General features: G+C 40.3%; 3 protein-coding genes across 3 annotated transcripts in view; 1 reads left to right on the top strand and 2 right to left on the bottom strand.

Annotated features, from left to right (window-relative positions):
- LOC126561421 (guanine nucleotide exchange factor DBS) overlaps positions 1-15836 on the bottom strand; it is a 131461-nt gene that overhangs the window by 60573 nt on the left and 55052 nt on the right. The window lies entirely within an intron of this gene.
- LOC126562835 (60S ribosomal protein L7-like) overlaps positions 7167-15836 on the bottom strand; it is a 93261-nt gene continuing 84591 nt past the window's right edge. The window contains exon 2 of the mRNA XM_050219425.1: positions 7167-7177. The gene's annotated coding sequence lies outside the window, so the exon portion shown is untranslated. The remainder of the gene's footprint in view (positions 7178-15836) is intronic.
- Positions 14536-15423, top strand: LOC126561206 (uncharacterized). The gene is made up of 4 exons (XM_050217153.1): positions 14536-14742; positions 14817-14892; positions 14955-15250; positions 15319-15423. Exons 1-4 carry the CDS (start codon positions 14536-14538, stop codon positions 15421-15423), a joined length of 684 nt encoding a protein of 227 aa, XP_050073110.1.

Raw genomic sequence — 15836 nt, 5'->3', positions numbered from 1 at the left:
AGTAGCAAATGCAATTGTTGTTAGAAGCTGCTGTGATTTGAGCACAGCACAGCACAGAACGGTTTTCACCAACACCACTTAATTAGCTATCTAGCGTCGTCCATATCACACAAGAAATCCATGCCATCGCGAAGGAAACAGGAACACAGCGCTACTACCTCTCTTGCTGATTATTTTAGCGCACATACGCTCAAATGTGCTAACGACAAGCACCAACGCACGACACCACCTTTTTCAAACATTGGTTATACGAAAATCTCGTATTTGGTTCTCGCGTCTCTTCTGGCACGTGACTTGCATCAAAGGCGGCTAATTTGCCACCAAATTTACCGCCGTACTTGATTGCTGCAAGTCTAGGCATTGCATAATTATGAGGAATTATGGGTGTAACGTCCGATCGCTATACGATGATCACTCCTGATATTATTGATGTAAAACAGGCATGGCTTTTGACAGATATACCCAACCCACGACATACTTCAATGGCTCTACCTAACCACTTGAACACTACTATTGTGCAACGAACCAACAAGTTATTTTTTAAACTCCACAAACGCTTGTGATAAAATATGAATCGATTCTGGCACTTCAACAATCTCGCTTCCCCGGAAAAACAAGCCGGCAATGTCTGTATCACGCACCAGCGGCAACCAAGACTGAGAAAGTTTTGCTAAACCTAAACCCGGCGATACACAAAGGCACTAAGTTTTTTCTATCTCGCGCATCTCGCCGGCAGTCTGATCTTTCGGCTAACCAAACGGTTCGGGAGTAAATGTGAAATGGAGCGCTAGAATGGCAAAGAGTTGTTTTCCTCCTTTTTGAATTCCACTTGTGTATATGTCTTCAGCCACTCCAAGCTACCACCACCCTTCCCTACCGGCTATCAGCACGATCGACTTTTCCTAAGCAGTGAGTTGAATTTTCTTGTTTCGGTTGCGTTTTGTTCCTTGCATATGCGCCTTCGGTTACTTAGCGCGGCAGCGATTATGAGGCTTATTGCCTCGTAGTTATTTTGTTGCGTGGCGCTGTGTTGAAGGATCGCGACATTTAATTTACTACGTCTAATTGAACAACACACGAACGCATTTCACAGAACCCGCGAACGTTGCACTAGGCGAGAAGAGCACACAAATGACGCTCAGAACTGTTCAACTACAGCACTATACAGCTTCACTTTTTTCATTAACAATTATGACTGAGTCGGCATCTTGAACTGTGTGGCTTAGGTACGGTTAGAACGTATGGGTTTGCTCATTTCCCCACGGGCTGTTATCAAATTTACTGATAACAGCGTTTACACCGTTTCTCCGCGATTCTTCGTTGCTTCTTTAGACGTGCGTTTTGTCGACGTTGCACGCGCGCGCGTTTAGGGGCGTAGAATAGGGAATTTTAAAGTTGAGTTTTTTTATTTCTGTGGGACGTGTTATCGGTGCGAGCAACAGATGTTACTGGCACCAATATCGAGAATCTCTTTAATACTGGTGGCACCTTTGTAGCGCACGGTTGGAGAAGTGGTGCAGAGCGGTTGATATGGGAACTGTTGTGCAAATAGATTTAATGTTCCTTAGCATAAGCTGAATTCAGGTTCGAAGTGTGAAGAAAAAATAATCGAGTGGCAGAAAATTCCGAAACTTAAGTTTGTTTCGGAATCGTGGAATTGAAATTTCTATAAATAAAATTAACAACTTGAAAGTATTATTACTTCAAGTTGTTAATTAACTCAAGTGGCAACTTTCATGGAAGAAATTTTACAAGTAAAATATTCATGGCAGTAAAACATTTTTAGTTTGACCTTAAGAAATTGTTTTAGTTTTAATGTTTGAATTTTAATCATCCAACAACTTTACTGTCTTATCGTGTTGTTGGATGTATCCTGAATATTGTTTACCAATTTGTCTGAAACTCAATTAAAATAGAACAGAAACCAAAAAATCAATCGTGTGCCTCCAGATATTTGTGTCTTTATATTGCCTAAATTTAGGCGTACAATTGATTTTTCGTATCGTACGAAATGTGCATAGCATTACGCTTGCTTTAGATATTTCGTTCGCACCGTTGTTCAATTCTTCACCCTTTACAGGCATAGTCTAGAGTGAGCATCGATTGCTTGGTGTTATTTACGATTGTTAGAAAACCCAGCAAGAACAAGTTTTGTCGCTTAATATTCTACCAACAAGTGAATGCACACGGTGTGAGCCACCGAATTAGCAATGGTGTAGAATCGGAGGACCGTCTGCAAACTTCAGGAGAATGAGAGAATTAGTGTTGATCCAGTGGTGTGCTGAGCGTTCACAGCAACGGCTCGCTAAATATGCATAAGTGATTTTACATGCAAAGCAAATTTGTACTTATGCTTTAAATCCTGTCCGGCTGGCGGCCACTCTGTTTCAGCGCGATCGTGGTGGTCACCACAAAGATGACATCACTACACAACACACATGTTAACAGATTTTCATCACAGCTCTTCGAACGCAGAAACTAAATAGATAGTGCTGCGCGTACAGCTGTTGATGACGCTGGGCAACAATTTTACGCTATGCACCAACATACGCATGCAGTGCATAAAACACGCACACACCGAAAAACACTTGCACATACAGTTGAGTTTTAGCGCCAGTGACTAAACCAAACAGCGCCTAACTGGATTAATATTTCTCCTCTTTGGCATGTAGATTTATTCACCAAAATGACATTTGCTGGCGGTCATTAGCCGCTTCATAGCGTTTCGCTGGGCTTAATGATATGCGAGCGTAGATTGGACATCTTCCGGTTGGATAACAAGTGTCAACGTGGTATGCAGGTGACTACCGGTTTCATCATTTGTGACTATTTTTTATTAACTCGCAGCATCAACCTTCTCCTCGTGTCTCATCCCGTAGTGTGAGCGGGTGTGATTCAGGGTCCCCATTATTTCCTTGTGCGGCATTCGATCTGGTACACCGAAGGTTGTGGATCGAATGTCAGCCAGATCGGTGGCACTCGTCAGTATCCGGCTACGTGGTAAAAATGTGTCTAATAAGCCATTAAACGGCAGGCCTTATGACCTCATGAGCAGACGCTGTAAGCCACAGAGAAGAGTAGTGCAGCAAGGAAGGAGGGTTGTCACATTGGTTTCATATCTCTCGAATGTGGCGTTCGATTACGACTGCTAGCGCTATGCAGCAGGATCGTACACATGCATCGCTGTGTTATTACGTACAAAAACTGGCACTGACAAGTGGTTTTTTTTTCTATGCTTTCGAGCAACACAAATCTTGAAACACACAGAAACACACACTGCTGATCGAAGAGGAAATGCTATATTGATGGTTTATGCAAATCATCATAATATATTCAAAAATCGATTTGAAATGTCGTAAGGTTACTTTTGTATGATATTCCACTATCTACCATTAGAGAAAGCTTCTGCTAGTGTCGGAAATCATGTGAAAAACCCCCTCCCGATATTACGTAGGTTATGTATCGAGGTTAGAAATAATAGCAACTAATGATCGAGTACATTAGCCGCCAGTAACGATCTTCAGTGAACGTGACGTGTGTCCTCCCGCCTAGAATTAGATAAAAACAACTACCTTAAAACAAATGCCGTTCCCAGTGGAGATGTGATCCTCTCGTTTAACAATGCTGCAAATAAGTTCTGCATGAATGCATACTCGCGATTGAAAAAACTAATAGAACGGAAACGCAGCGGCCAACGCGGTATGCGAGTAGGTCTGAACACTTGGTGTGGAATGCACTGTTGTTTCGTCGATCACAGTAAGAAATGCCAGCAGTGGTTTTCGCGTTACTACAACACTACACAGCTCAAACCAATGTTGGTTTTCGAAGATACAATACAGTGTTTGACACTCTTATTTTATAGTTAGAAAATCACTCGCTGGAGCCTAATAACTGGGAGCCCAGAGTAGGTCGTGTTGTTCTGTCTCGCGTTTGGTGGACTGTACGGTACACACGCGCGTTCAACACACGCGATTCTACTGGACGAACGGTTTGAACTTTATCGTTCAAGCTGTAACGCGATACTGTGCGCGACTGGTTTCATCGTCGACATCATCGTGGTCGTTGTCGTCGTCGACGGGGCGCACGCTGCCGATCGCGATGTGATGCTAGATGGTATGGAGGTCTCTCTGGCTTGAATGCTGCTGTTTGTTATTGTCTCTCCGCCACATCCTCTCTGTGAGGCGCGCTTGTCTATTCCTCTCCCCCCCCCCCCCCCCCCCGCCAAACTCTTCCCCTCGTCGGGTCAATTTGACCGATTCGGCGGGTTGGTTGGCGAGCTGTACGCGTGTACACAATGCCGCGATCCGTGCATTATCGCACACACATATCAGCACAAGGGTTGGAATCAATTTTTAGTACCTTAAACTCTGGGGAGGAACTGATTTTTATAAACTAACATGTAAGTGATATAATAAACCATGTTAGTTGGGTTGTGTTGTTTTGGAGTCTATCTGCTCATGTGACACAACTTGTTAATGAGTTTGCTAGAACTATCGCAACAGTAGGCAAGTAAACGATACACACTACAAGCGCGCGCAGAACCGCAGTGATCATGTGTGTTTGGGTTGGGTAAATCTGCGATCAGTTCTCTCGTGGCTTATGGCTTACGATTGCACTGTGCCATAAAATGGCTGTGTCTGTGGTTGCGCGTAGCTGTATGCGAGCGGTTCAGTCGTCACACAGTGCCCTCTGCGGGCGTTAATCTGCCTGATGGAGTTAAAGTTATGCTTCGGCTACATTAATACATTCCCACTCATTTGTGTGAATGGGGTGAGTACGAGAGACCAGCTTCAGCACAGAGCCTAAAGAGCGTCGGGTGATTGTTGTGTTAATGGTCATTAAATCGACGCACACACAACTGCATCCACCCAATGCGGAACATTATGGGTTCTAAGCGTTAGAAGCGGCGCGAGAGCCTCTGTAGCTTGACAGCCAGTGCAAGTGCCGCCTGTTGAGAACACGCATGGAAACCCTTCTCTCATGTTGGTGGTGAATATCGCGCGACCGGTCACTTTTAGCATAGGGCACCAACATGCTGTAACGCATGTGTGTTAGAGTCAAACTTCGTATTTGACCATTTCGTTGGTTGTTTGTTTTCATTTCCATTTCGTTTGACCGATGACTTTGTCCGCACGGGAGGGGGTGGGTGGTGTACATAAGGTTTCCGCCCCGTGTTGAAGGTGGAGTTCATTGTGTTTCGACTGGGGAATGCGTGACAATAGAAGTAGCAAAAAGTCAAACAGAGATGAGTATTGCAGCCGGTACTTGATCATTCGTTCGACCGTGTGATCGATACTGGAAAATGGGTTGAATAAATAGGGTGGAAGTGAATAAAGGGAGAGTTGGTGGGTAGTATTGTGTTAATCAATAAGGAAGGGTGTGGTTTAATTTTTGTAATGTTGTAACCGTTCGAAGCACTTGTAATCGACATTAATTTACGACGATCAGTCGCAACATCTCAGCAAAAGTATTTTAAGCTTAAACGCTTCCAAAAATAAATAATATTCAATTCCATACAGTTCTTCGGTATACAGTTCTACAGGGTATACATACAGTTCTTGGGATTGTAATGGGTATAAAAATAATAAATAAAAGGAAAAGCAACAGGCTCTTCCCCTAGCATGATGGCATTTTGGGGCAATCGCATGCCGCATACATGAATTGCACACGCAATCAAGCGCAAACGATTTACATTTGATTTGGATCAATGCACAGCGTCATTTTGCTATAAGGTAGTGAAAAGTAATGATACAAATGGTGTGGTGTACGAATAGTCAGCTCCCTTCAGAATTTTTTTCCTAAGATCAATATATATATAATGTAAATTCGCCTGTTTGTTATGTACAAAAAGATTTTGAGCTAGAAGGCAAATTTATTTTCGCGTTACTGTATTTTTATATTAAAAACCTCTGATCACTCACACTGTTTGGGCACATCCGCAACGATAGCTATCTATACAGAGTTTGTTTTTTATTGTATTTATTTGACGACATTTGTCACGCTTCAATGAGTCGAGTTGGTCAAGCCAATATGCCGCAGCGAATCACTACCGCTGCCGACGTAGCTGGAAGGAAATCCATCATGGAATGTTGTGGAATTAGTACTCATGAGAATAGAGCATAGCGTAGCACCTTCAGCAGAGCCAGCATGACGCGGGAAAAAACGAAAAAAGGGGCACACTCTATGGAAATCGATTTCGTACTGTGTTGAATGTGTGTTCGGTTTCATATTCCGGATATCGGGTGTGTATCATTTCAACTGGTTGATTTTTATTTTAATGACCAGAATTGGGCAGGCACAGAGCCGGAACATCATCGAGCTGAAACTACAACGAATATCTGTACACCTGTTGTGCATCGATTTGCTTCAACTTCAACTGAAATCAAAAACAGTGTCTTGTATTTCTTGTAACTGATCAATATAATGATCAAACTATTTACAATATAAAATTTTTTTTTTTTCGTTGTACTTTGTACTGTACAATAATTCAAACTGCATCTTATCTTAAACAAATATTTTAAATTTATTCGTTAGTCCAATCAGCTTCTGTTTATTTTAAGGCCTTGTAAAACATTTAAACATGTTTTTTAATACTCTTTTAGTAAATAAATGTGTACCTGGAACAGCTCTGCAGAAGTTTCAAATTGAGTTTTAAAACTCAAAATTTTCCGATTGACGCGAAGGTAAAATCGCCGATCGATTGCAATCAAATTGGAGGAAAAGGCTTGGCTATTTCGAACAAGTAACGCTATTTAGGTGTGCCCCATTTTTACCATTGTGGATAATACCCTTCAATATTGTTTCGTTGTGATGAGCTTTTCCGTCCTGCAACGAGCCCATTTACCATTGTGTATGTTTTGTTCCAAACATACTTGTAAACAGACCTGCACGCCTGCTTTTGCACTACAGCACGAAGGTACGTAGTGCTTCCGTAGTACCGCTTCAAATTATTCCATTGTGTTTAGCTCTCCGATGGTAAGGTTAAGCACATACTATAGAAGCTGGTATTAGATGTAGCATTGAGGCTGGTAGTTCGCATGAAACTATTTTATGCGAATATTGCGATTGAGCCTAATCTAATACAATCTAATTCAAATTTTACAACATACACAACAACGACTAGTTGACGAGAGTAGTACGATCATAAACTAGTCGAACTTTGCCGAATTAGATATTCCTTACCCGTACGAGTTTCACTATTCAAAGGAAAAAAATTGCGTGCACTTCGTTGAGGTTTCGGTACTCGTTTCGGCATTTGTTTTTGCCGCTCTTGGCAGAATTGCTGCTGTTGCGGCTCCGGCTGTTTCTGCTTGTGCAGAAGGTCACGTTTCTTCACTTTATGCTTTCGTTCGATCGCATACTTGCCGTTCCCATGGCTAGGGTGTGCAGTGCTCACGTACTGGTGAAATGATCGGTAACAGCATCGATCGTGATCGTCGGGAACATTAGATGTGGAGCTTACGGCGATCGAGAAAGCTCGTAGATCACTACTGTTCTTTTTAACACTTTCATCGGTGGTAATGATCGTTTCTTTGGTCGTAGAGGAAATTAGTGGCACCGACGACCTGCGCGAGGTCCAGTACGGTGAGCATGGTGCACTTGGATCCTCGTCAAAGGCACGGTAAATTTGATGCTGTGCAGTGTCGGTTGGTATCTTAAACCGATGTCCCGGTCCAAGATTGTGCAGAATATTCCCACCAATACGCTTCAAAAACGATACTGGTCGATTCCGCGACGGTTTCGTACATGTATCACCACTAGCGCAACTGTCCGCAGTACCGTAAACTTCACTTTTATATTTCTTCAACCCACAATTGAGACAGTCGTAACCATCCAACCGTTTCCGGAAGGTATTATCTGACTCGGAAGTTAGGCACAATGGCGATGGACACTTCAACTTCATACTTATAATTTGTAATAACTGATGGTAGTTTGTAATATTTGGCAGTAATTAAACAAAACTTTATATATTTTAACACCAAATGTATATTTTTTAAAGGAGACTAAAACATTTTTAACGTTGTCATCTGGTAGCAGGAACCAGATATACCGTACCACTCGAAGGCCAAACTTTCAATGAAAATCAAGCTCGGCTCTTATGCTCTTCGACCTACTGCCGGTGTAACTACTTCCTAATCTTTGAACCACCACTTCTAACAACTTCGTAGCCACCCGGGCGTGCCAAAAAAGAAACCCTATGAAGCAGAATGCACCACCGTCTCTGCTTGAACGTAGCTTTTGGTTTGTTTCGTTGGGCAAACCGTGGACACATAAATCGAGGTAGCATAAGCTTTCAGTCACACAAGAACGACAAAACAATCGAAAAGAGCATTGGATCTTAAAACAGTCGGTACCACTTTCTCTCTCTTTTCTTTATAGGTTCGTTGTTCCTATTCTTTCTGATTTAACCCTGTAACATACCATCACAAAACAAAAGTTTGATATGGGCGACACGCGTTCAATTGCCCTTGGGTTGTGCCTAGACGCTACGCATGATCGATCATCGACAGTAGTACGCGACGATCTTTGACTTGGGACGAAATGTAAGACAATACGAAGAGTATTTGTTCTTTTTTTGGTGACGAATGACATCGCAAAAGGAGTTTTAACTTAAATATACTCGTAGCAAATTATAATGAACCAAACAGAGAGAAACCTTCAAAAAAAGCAAACATTAAAATTATCAGCAGTTAGTATTTACCTTTTTTGGTTTTTCTTTTAAAAATAGTTTGCTCAAGATGTCTAACAGATGCACTGTTCAGAAGCAAAAGAATCATTATTTGCAGTGTTGCACAAATGTAGTTATATTCGATGCACATACTTTGTCGCTGATTGCGGTGAATTAGTGCGATTTATAAGCTGATCTGGTCTAGGACGTGTTCTAAAACGTTTCGAATATTGCCGCACAAATGTTACTAATGCTTCCCTAGAAGATGGTGGCACACTTTCGTTATTATCACCTAGGTCACTTAATTTGATAGACGATGGTGGTTTCAATTTGGGTAATTTACAAAACTTTAACATTCTGCTTGACGTTTGTTCTCGCTTTTGATGGTGAAGAGAATGGCTAATCCGTCTTCAATCAGTTACACTTGAATAATGAATCAACTAATAGAAATGGGCGTCAAGTGTCGCCTGCCAGTAGTGTTTCATGTTTCATTTCGCTTGTCATTCCTGGTCGTACGTAACCCATACCATCGTGTAAATAACTCAACTCAACGCTTGAGTTAGTATGACCCGAGCAAGATCATCCCGAGACCACCTACACATAAAAACACTTACTGCGAACTAATGTGATAGCAAATTGATTTTCCTTGATGATGTTCCAATAGATGATCCTTTATGCTTTTCCATCATGAACGAATCTTGCTTGAAAATTATCGACTCACCAATTTTCAGTGGGCAAAGCAGTGGGTTTATAAACTTTTACCATCGTTTCTTAGAATTGTTTTAAACATTATTTATGCTGGCACATTTGGCTACGATTCATTCAACGCAAAGAAAGGTCATCCGTTAGGCATGACAAGCCAAAACCAGACCGGGAAGTAGTACAGCCAAATAGTAGGAAAAAGAAAGCAATGTAAATGATATCATATTTCATGTTTTCTTTCGTAAGAAAATCGATCGCGATAATATTAAGCATCGCTGTTACATCATTTTAAAATACATCTCTAGAAATTGCCAGGAAAAATCGTTACAACAGTTGTTGGGCTGTTAAAATAAAACGCCAAAATGTATGCAATACGTATAACAGGCCACAAGCGTGATCGCAATAATCGATTTCAACGAAACTTACGAGCTTTACATTTTACAAGATGCGGTAAACGTTTGCCAGTAAATAATCAACATATTTCCATAACTCTTCAATCAGAATTGTAAGCATTTTGAGGCACACTTTAAGTTTGTTTACGTGGAGTGAATGTTGTAAAAAATCAATATTATTTGGGGATACAATCGATACGCGATGGTTTCTTACTTACATGAATTCAGCCTGTCTATCAGCCGTTTCTGCTTTCGATCTTTGCGTCTGCCAAGTCCTAGGAGTTACAGCATTTAAAATTTGTTGTAGTTTCACAGTAACGAAGAATGTTTTCTTTAACAGCATCATTCACATTATTGTTGTATTGGCTATGTCAGCTGTTAACAACCCGGTACAATAAATGATGAATGAAAAGACGGAGAGAGAAAGCAAGAAAGCATACCTATTTTTCACAAACACAACAACTTAAAGGGTGGTTTTGTAAATCTCTTCCAAAAGATGCTATCTATCACAGGCTATACTATTTTGAACAATTGGCACTACGGTTTAAAGTACATTTTGTTAAAGTTCTGCTAGTATGGCATTATAAAAGTTTTAACAAACTACCGAGGTACTGTTTACCTTCACACTACCAGCACAAACTGCTAGCTAAATCGAGGTTTATGTCATTTCTTGCGTTTGCGCATTTTAGCCCATTCCTGATTTCTTTCTTTCATATCTTCCGCTATTGCTAGGGACGACATTTCGTCTACGCAATGTTAAATTCAAACGGCTTGACGAAAAGAAGTTTGTACGTTAATGCATATATTTTGCGTTGTTGTTCGAGTAAACATTTCACTGAAAATGGTGCGAAATTTTAGCTGGATTTGTAGATTTTTCAGGCTTCGGGAGAGTTGTGAATTATAACCTATTTTTACACTACTTTTCTATTCCGTTTTGGAGTGCTGGCGATGCATGTAGATTCATGAATTAACGTTTATTTCTTAAAACTAATTAACAGTTCATAAACTATGGAAATTATAATGCTTTTGCTCTTCGCAATATTTTTACGTATATCATTAGGTTATCTATGACAATGTTGCCAAAAAGATTGGTTAACTTGGTTAAGTTTGTAAAGCTGATGGGTATCTGACCATGCTTGAATCAGTAGCTAAATGTGCAACAATATTTTCGTGTCGTGAAAGTGTAGTCAAAGCGCAAAACTCTATTATCATTGAAAATGTTTCAATTTTATACTGTAGCAAGGAAAGGCAGAGAATAGCAGATTTGTGTATCATTTGGGACTTTAAACAGATAATTTTGAAAGAAAAAAAAACAAAAAAAAACAAAACAAAAACTCTTAAAAACAGAAAACAAATCGAATTAAACAAGCCGAAAGGGTTTAACTGGAGTTTGGATTATCAACAACAACAACAACTTTGTCCGTTGTAACAGAAAGAGTAACAATTGCCATTAACGTAACAAAAACAGAAAACAAAGAATAAACATAACCAAACACAGGTACATCAACAGCAAACGAAACGAAGATTTTGTGGGTATTTGCTATTTGTGTTGCATTGTGCAAAATATTTAATGACACAAAACTTTGTTATAACTGGGCTAACGGTAACTTAATGAAAGTAACAAAACAATTAAGAAAGTTAACAACACGATTGAACAGAAACAAACAACAACGTTTGATAACAACGAAGAAATAGAGTAACGGACCTTCGTGTAACGAGTTGAAAGTGTTTGAAGTTTTTCAAACATTTTTCAAAAACTTGAAAACATGGTACATTGAACAATAATTGGTTTTCATCTTTTTTTTTTGTGAAACTGTGTGAAAAAAGAGAAAAGCAATTAGTTCAATAAAGTTAAACGACGCTTGCTATCATGCATAGCATGACCATCAAACAACAACGAACGATGAAAACGTAATGATGTAACAATTACAATTAGACAACAATGAACAGTCAAATCAACAGTAGGAATGGCGGTAAAACGAACAATGATGCTCTAACTCAAACTAAACGATGATACTCTGCTTCTTCTCACGAAAAATGTGTTTTGCTTTGAATTGTGGTTGGATATCGAAAAATGGCGTTAAAAGAATTTAAAAAATTGTTGTTGGGGCGAAAAATACTGATGATTTTAAGCATTTGTAGTACGAACACTGTGCACGGCGTAAATCCAAGGCTCATAGTAGTAGTGGTAGTCTCCAATATTTTGTTTCACATTAGCCAAACGGCTTACACGGAAGCGTTCCAGCAGCAGCTGCAGCAGTTTGTAGTGTCCATCCTTTTTACTTTTACAGTTGAAGAGGTGAGGAGAGTGTATCTGAAGGCAACATCACGTCATGTTATGATTTTTCTAACATCTTTCCCATGACCAATACCGTCATGCTCTCTCCATTTCCACACATAATGTGGTTGCGCGGGTTGTCTAGCTCCACTTTTGAATTGTGTTTTGTTTTTTGGAAAAAAACGATCACACCTTGTTGGGTTTGATCGGTAGTTCCGTTGCGGCCAAACATAATGAACTGTTTGGAGATTATTCCTTCGGTATCACGGTAGAAAAAGATCTGAAACAAGGGAGGCAATCAAAACATAAATTCAGATTATTTATGCAAAAATATGCGCTATTCTCTTAGTAAGAGTATATAAACTATTTTTTATAAGGAATGTTCTACATCTTCTGATCCACTGATCGAAATATTCCGTTATAAAACGAGTTTATTTCAAAAATTCTAAGCACATAAGGCCTACCTAGTTGTCCTTCGTTAGCACAAACAATCAATTTCCAGCAACAGGAATTATCTTAAAATCCTTCTTCCAACTATCGGTGATATCCGACGATCGAGTTTAACAGTTTTCCACCAACTGCTAGCAGTTTTACTCATTAACGTTATTTCACTTTGCATGATACACATATTGCACACTTTCGACTCCAGTGGAGTCCTGGCTCGGGTTGGCACTGATTTTAAAGTCACATCAGCAACGATTATGTGTGTCACTTCTTGGTCAAAGAGAACTATACTGCACGATGGTTCAAACGGTTCTGGACGACCGGAGTAGAGTACTGAGGGTTTAAATAGGTCGCCTCACGGTAGTGACGGGACCCCTCTGGCCATTTCCGTGCTTGTGATCCCTTCACCAGGGTACCAGCATGTGCAAAGTGATGGCAAACACCAACACCACTATTGTCACTCGACATGCCCAAAGCACAACGACCCTTCTTTAATGATCAGCTTTATGCTTCCCTGCATTACTATTTCTATTGTGCGTTGTGTGCATCGTAACGCCGGGTGCATGTCAGATTGCGTCGTATGCTCTTCGTGAGGTATAAGAATCTAGGGGAATTTCTCGATTCCTTGTCTTTAGGGTTCCTTCAGCGAATAATGCTTTGACTCAAGCCCGATTGAATAAAAAAAAAAAAAACGAATGCATGTCTTGAGCGAAGATTGCGTCGAATGTGTGTATGGTTGGATGGATGGAAGGAACTGTTACGGCGCCGAATTAAAAGGGAACCGTTTAAAGCACACCGTGATCCTGGGGAGGAGGGAATAAACAATAGAGCCAAGATTTCAAAATCCTGGGAAATTTTTCCCCCTAGAATCGTTCGACTCGCGCATTACAGTTAGGACGAATTAATGATATGCTGCTCCTGCCTGTTGTACGGAAAAATCTCCTTTTTGTGATATAGATTTCAAAGTTTATAGCTTAAAATTTTATCTTTTTACATTTCTTGAAGTTAGTTGGTATTGATAATAATGCTTTCATTTTCTTGTACCTTTTTCCAATAATTTGATAAATCTTTTTTTCATATTTAGAAACAAAAATTCGTACCAAACATCGTAACACTGGTTTCCTATGCTTTAGATTCTTGAAACACCCAACCGGTTAGGCGAAGGACGCTAGGTTAGGTATCTGCACAAGAACACGTCTTGAAAGCAGAAGCAGGACACATAAATTTCACACGTTTCTCATCCTTCAAGTGAAAAGAAGCGCAATCACGGCGGATTACGTCCTTTGCCATAAGAAAAATGTACAAAGGGTGCTACCCCCTAGCATACCTGAGCTATACATCATCTGTACAAGAAGAATTGCGTATCAGCAAACAGAACGGAACAGTTTTCTTCAACTAGAACGTAAAGCACACACACGCAGAAAAAAATATGATTTGAGAAGTAAAGTAAAAGGCCATCTGTTTTCACGCGTTGTTAAGAAAGGTGTGCAGAAGAAGACTAGATGGGAAGTTTGTCCTTCCCATGGTAAATATGTCGACCGTGTCCATTTTTGCATCCAAGACCAGTTTTGGTATCTTGAATGTTATGAGATCAAAGGAAATGCATCCTAAAAACCGTTACAACGTTTGGTAACACAATATCACATTGAACATCATTTGACCAGCGTCGGATAACAGTTTTCTTTCACGGCCATTAGTCGGACGTTGGTCGGTTGGTCGTTCGGAGCTTCCAAGATATTTATAAAAATATTCCCAGAAGCTGAAACCGTTTGTATCTCATGCTTAAAGTAAATTATATTGCTGCTAGGTTTTTATAATATGGAAGTGGTCAAGTACCTCAAAATCCAAACCCTCAGCTGCGAGTAAATGAATGATGCAACAAGTAACGTATGCCGTCCAGGGAAAATCGATTTATGTAGCTGTTGAAAGGTTTCATACTTGTAAAGACACAGCCCGTAAATTGCACTCAGTGTGACTGTTGCCGATCTACGTGAATGTTTACTAAAAGTGTGCTGCCTTGTGTCTTGCATTTGTTGTGCTTATTTGGAAATATGCCGCAGTCAGCCAATAGTTCTCGTGGAAAATCCTTCAAAGCATTTCAGCTAGTTGTTGCCACGGCGGTTGTAATGTTATTTTTGCAAAATATACCTGTTTCTAACATTCCTGGCTCTTATGCTGTGGAATGTCGGCAAACTTTTCCGGATATAAAACATTCAACTTTGTACGATTTTGTGATGTTATCCGGTACGGCGAACAAGGTATAATGTTAGACAAAACTTCGTTCCACTGTGTACGAATATTCGAAATACCCATTTTATTGTGTACTTTCAAGTGGATGAAGTTTGTCACATTCGTAGCGACGGACCACAAACCTGTAGGTGTTGGAAAAACGTATAAAGTCGTATTAGGTATGTAGATTAATGTGAAATGGTTATGAGGTCTTTCAAACTCTTTCCCTTTTTCGTTATAGACTCAAACATATTTGTGTTCAAAGTTAACGAACATCAGCAAGGACAGTATCTTGCACTGCAAAACAGCAAACGAAATGATCTGCTAAACCTACACATTGAAATACGCTTTACCAACACCTTATGTAAACTCCCGGTGCAGTATGTATTTCCAACGGAAAATTCAACGAGGTCAGCAGAAAGTACGCTTAAGAACACTTCATGGGAAATGCTTCAACATAATCACCTTTCAACTCGGCAATGTGGGAGTGAGTTAAGCTTGAATCTTTATTCTCTACACGATTCGTTCTTGTTTCAGGTGATTACTATTAGGTTTCTTATCAATTACAAGAACGGTATAGGAATGCTGATCTCTTTCATTTGCAGAACACCATCGGAGCACTGTTTCGATATTTTTTGAGTCGGCGACTCGACCGTAGCTTGTCCAACCTGGCTCACATTTTGCCGCATGTACAGCGTATCGTTTCGTAATGATAAATTAAAACAATCAGTTAATACTAGACTGTGCAGAACTTATGTATATTTTCTCACTCAATAAATGATTCGATCAGTTAGGTTCAGATCCATTCTGCAAGAGGATTCTCGGTGGGACGCTCAAATCGACGTAAGATCGGTACTGTCGTAGTGTTGAATAATCGCTGCAGATATTCACCAAGTTGCTGCGGTTTTGGGAGTAGAAAATGCCAGTAAGTTGTGCACGGTACTCGTAAAATTAACGCTTACCTTTACGATGAAAGCCATATCGAATCCACGGGCATCCTTTACGAGTGAGAGGAGCATCATAAGTAAAAGTGCAAACATGGTCCACCGGCGACGGCTGTCCATTCTCGACTGAGAATCGTCTTTGCTTATTACAACCCTGTGATCAACAAACGCTATGCTGC

This window comes from Anopheles maculipalpis, chromosome 3RL, assembly GCF_943734695.1.
Source record: "Anopheles maculipalpis chromosome 3RL, idAnoMacuDA_375_x, whole genome shotgun sequence".
Taxonomy (NCBI): domain Eukaryota; kingdom Metazoa; phylum Arthropoda; class Insecta; order Diptera; family Culicidae; genus Anopheles; species Anopheles maculipalpis.
The sequence above is the reverse complement of the archived record's forward strand: the minus strand, read 5'-3'. Positions and strand labels throughout refer to the sequence as shown.

Coding starts and splice junctions, on each gene's coding strand:
- LOC126561206 (XM_050217153.1), top strand. CDS start 14,536: ATGCCGCAGTCAGCCAATAGTTCTCGTGGAAAATCCTTCAAAGCATTT. Junction 14,743..14,816: donor TATCCGGTACGGCGAACAAG/GTATAATGTTAG, acceptor TGTACTTTCAAG/TGGATGAAGTTTGTCACATT. Junction 14,893..14,954: donor AACGTATAAAGTCGTATTAG/GTATGTAGATTA, acceptor TTTTCGTTATAG/ACTCAAACATATTTGTGTTC.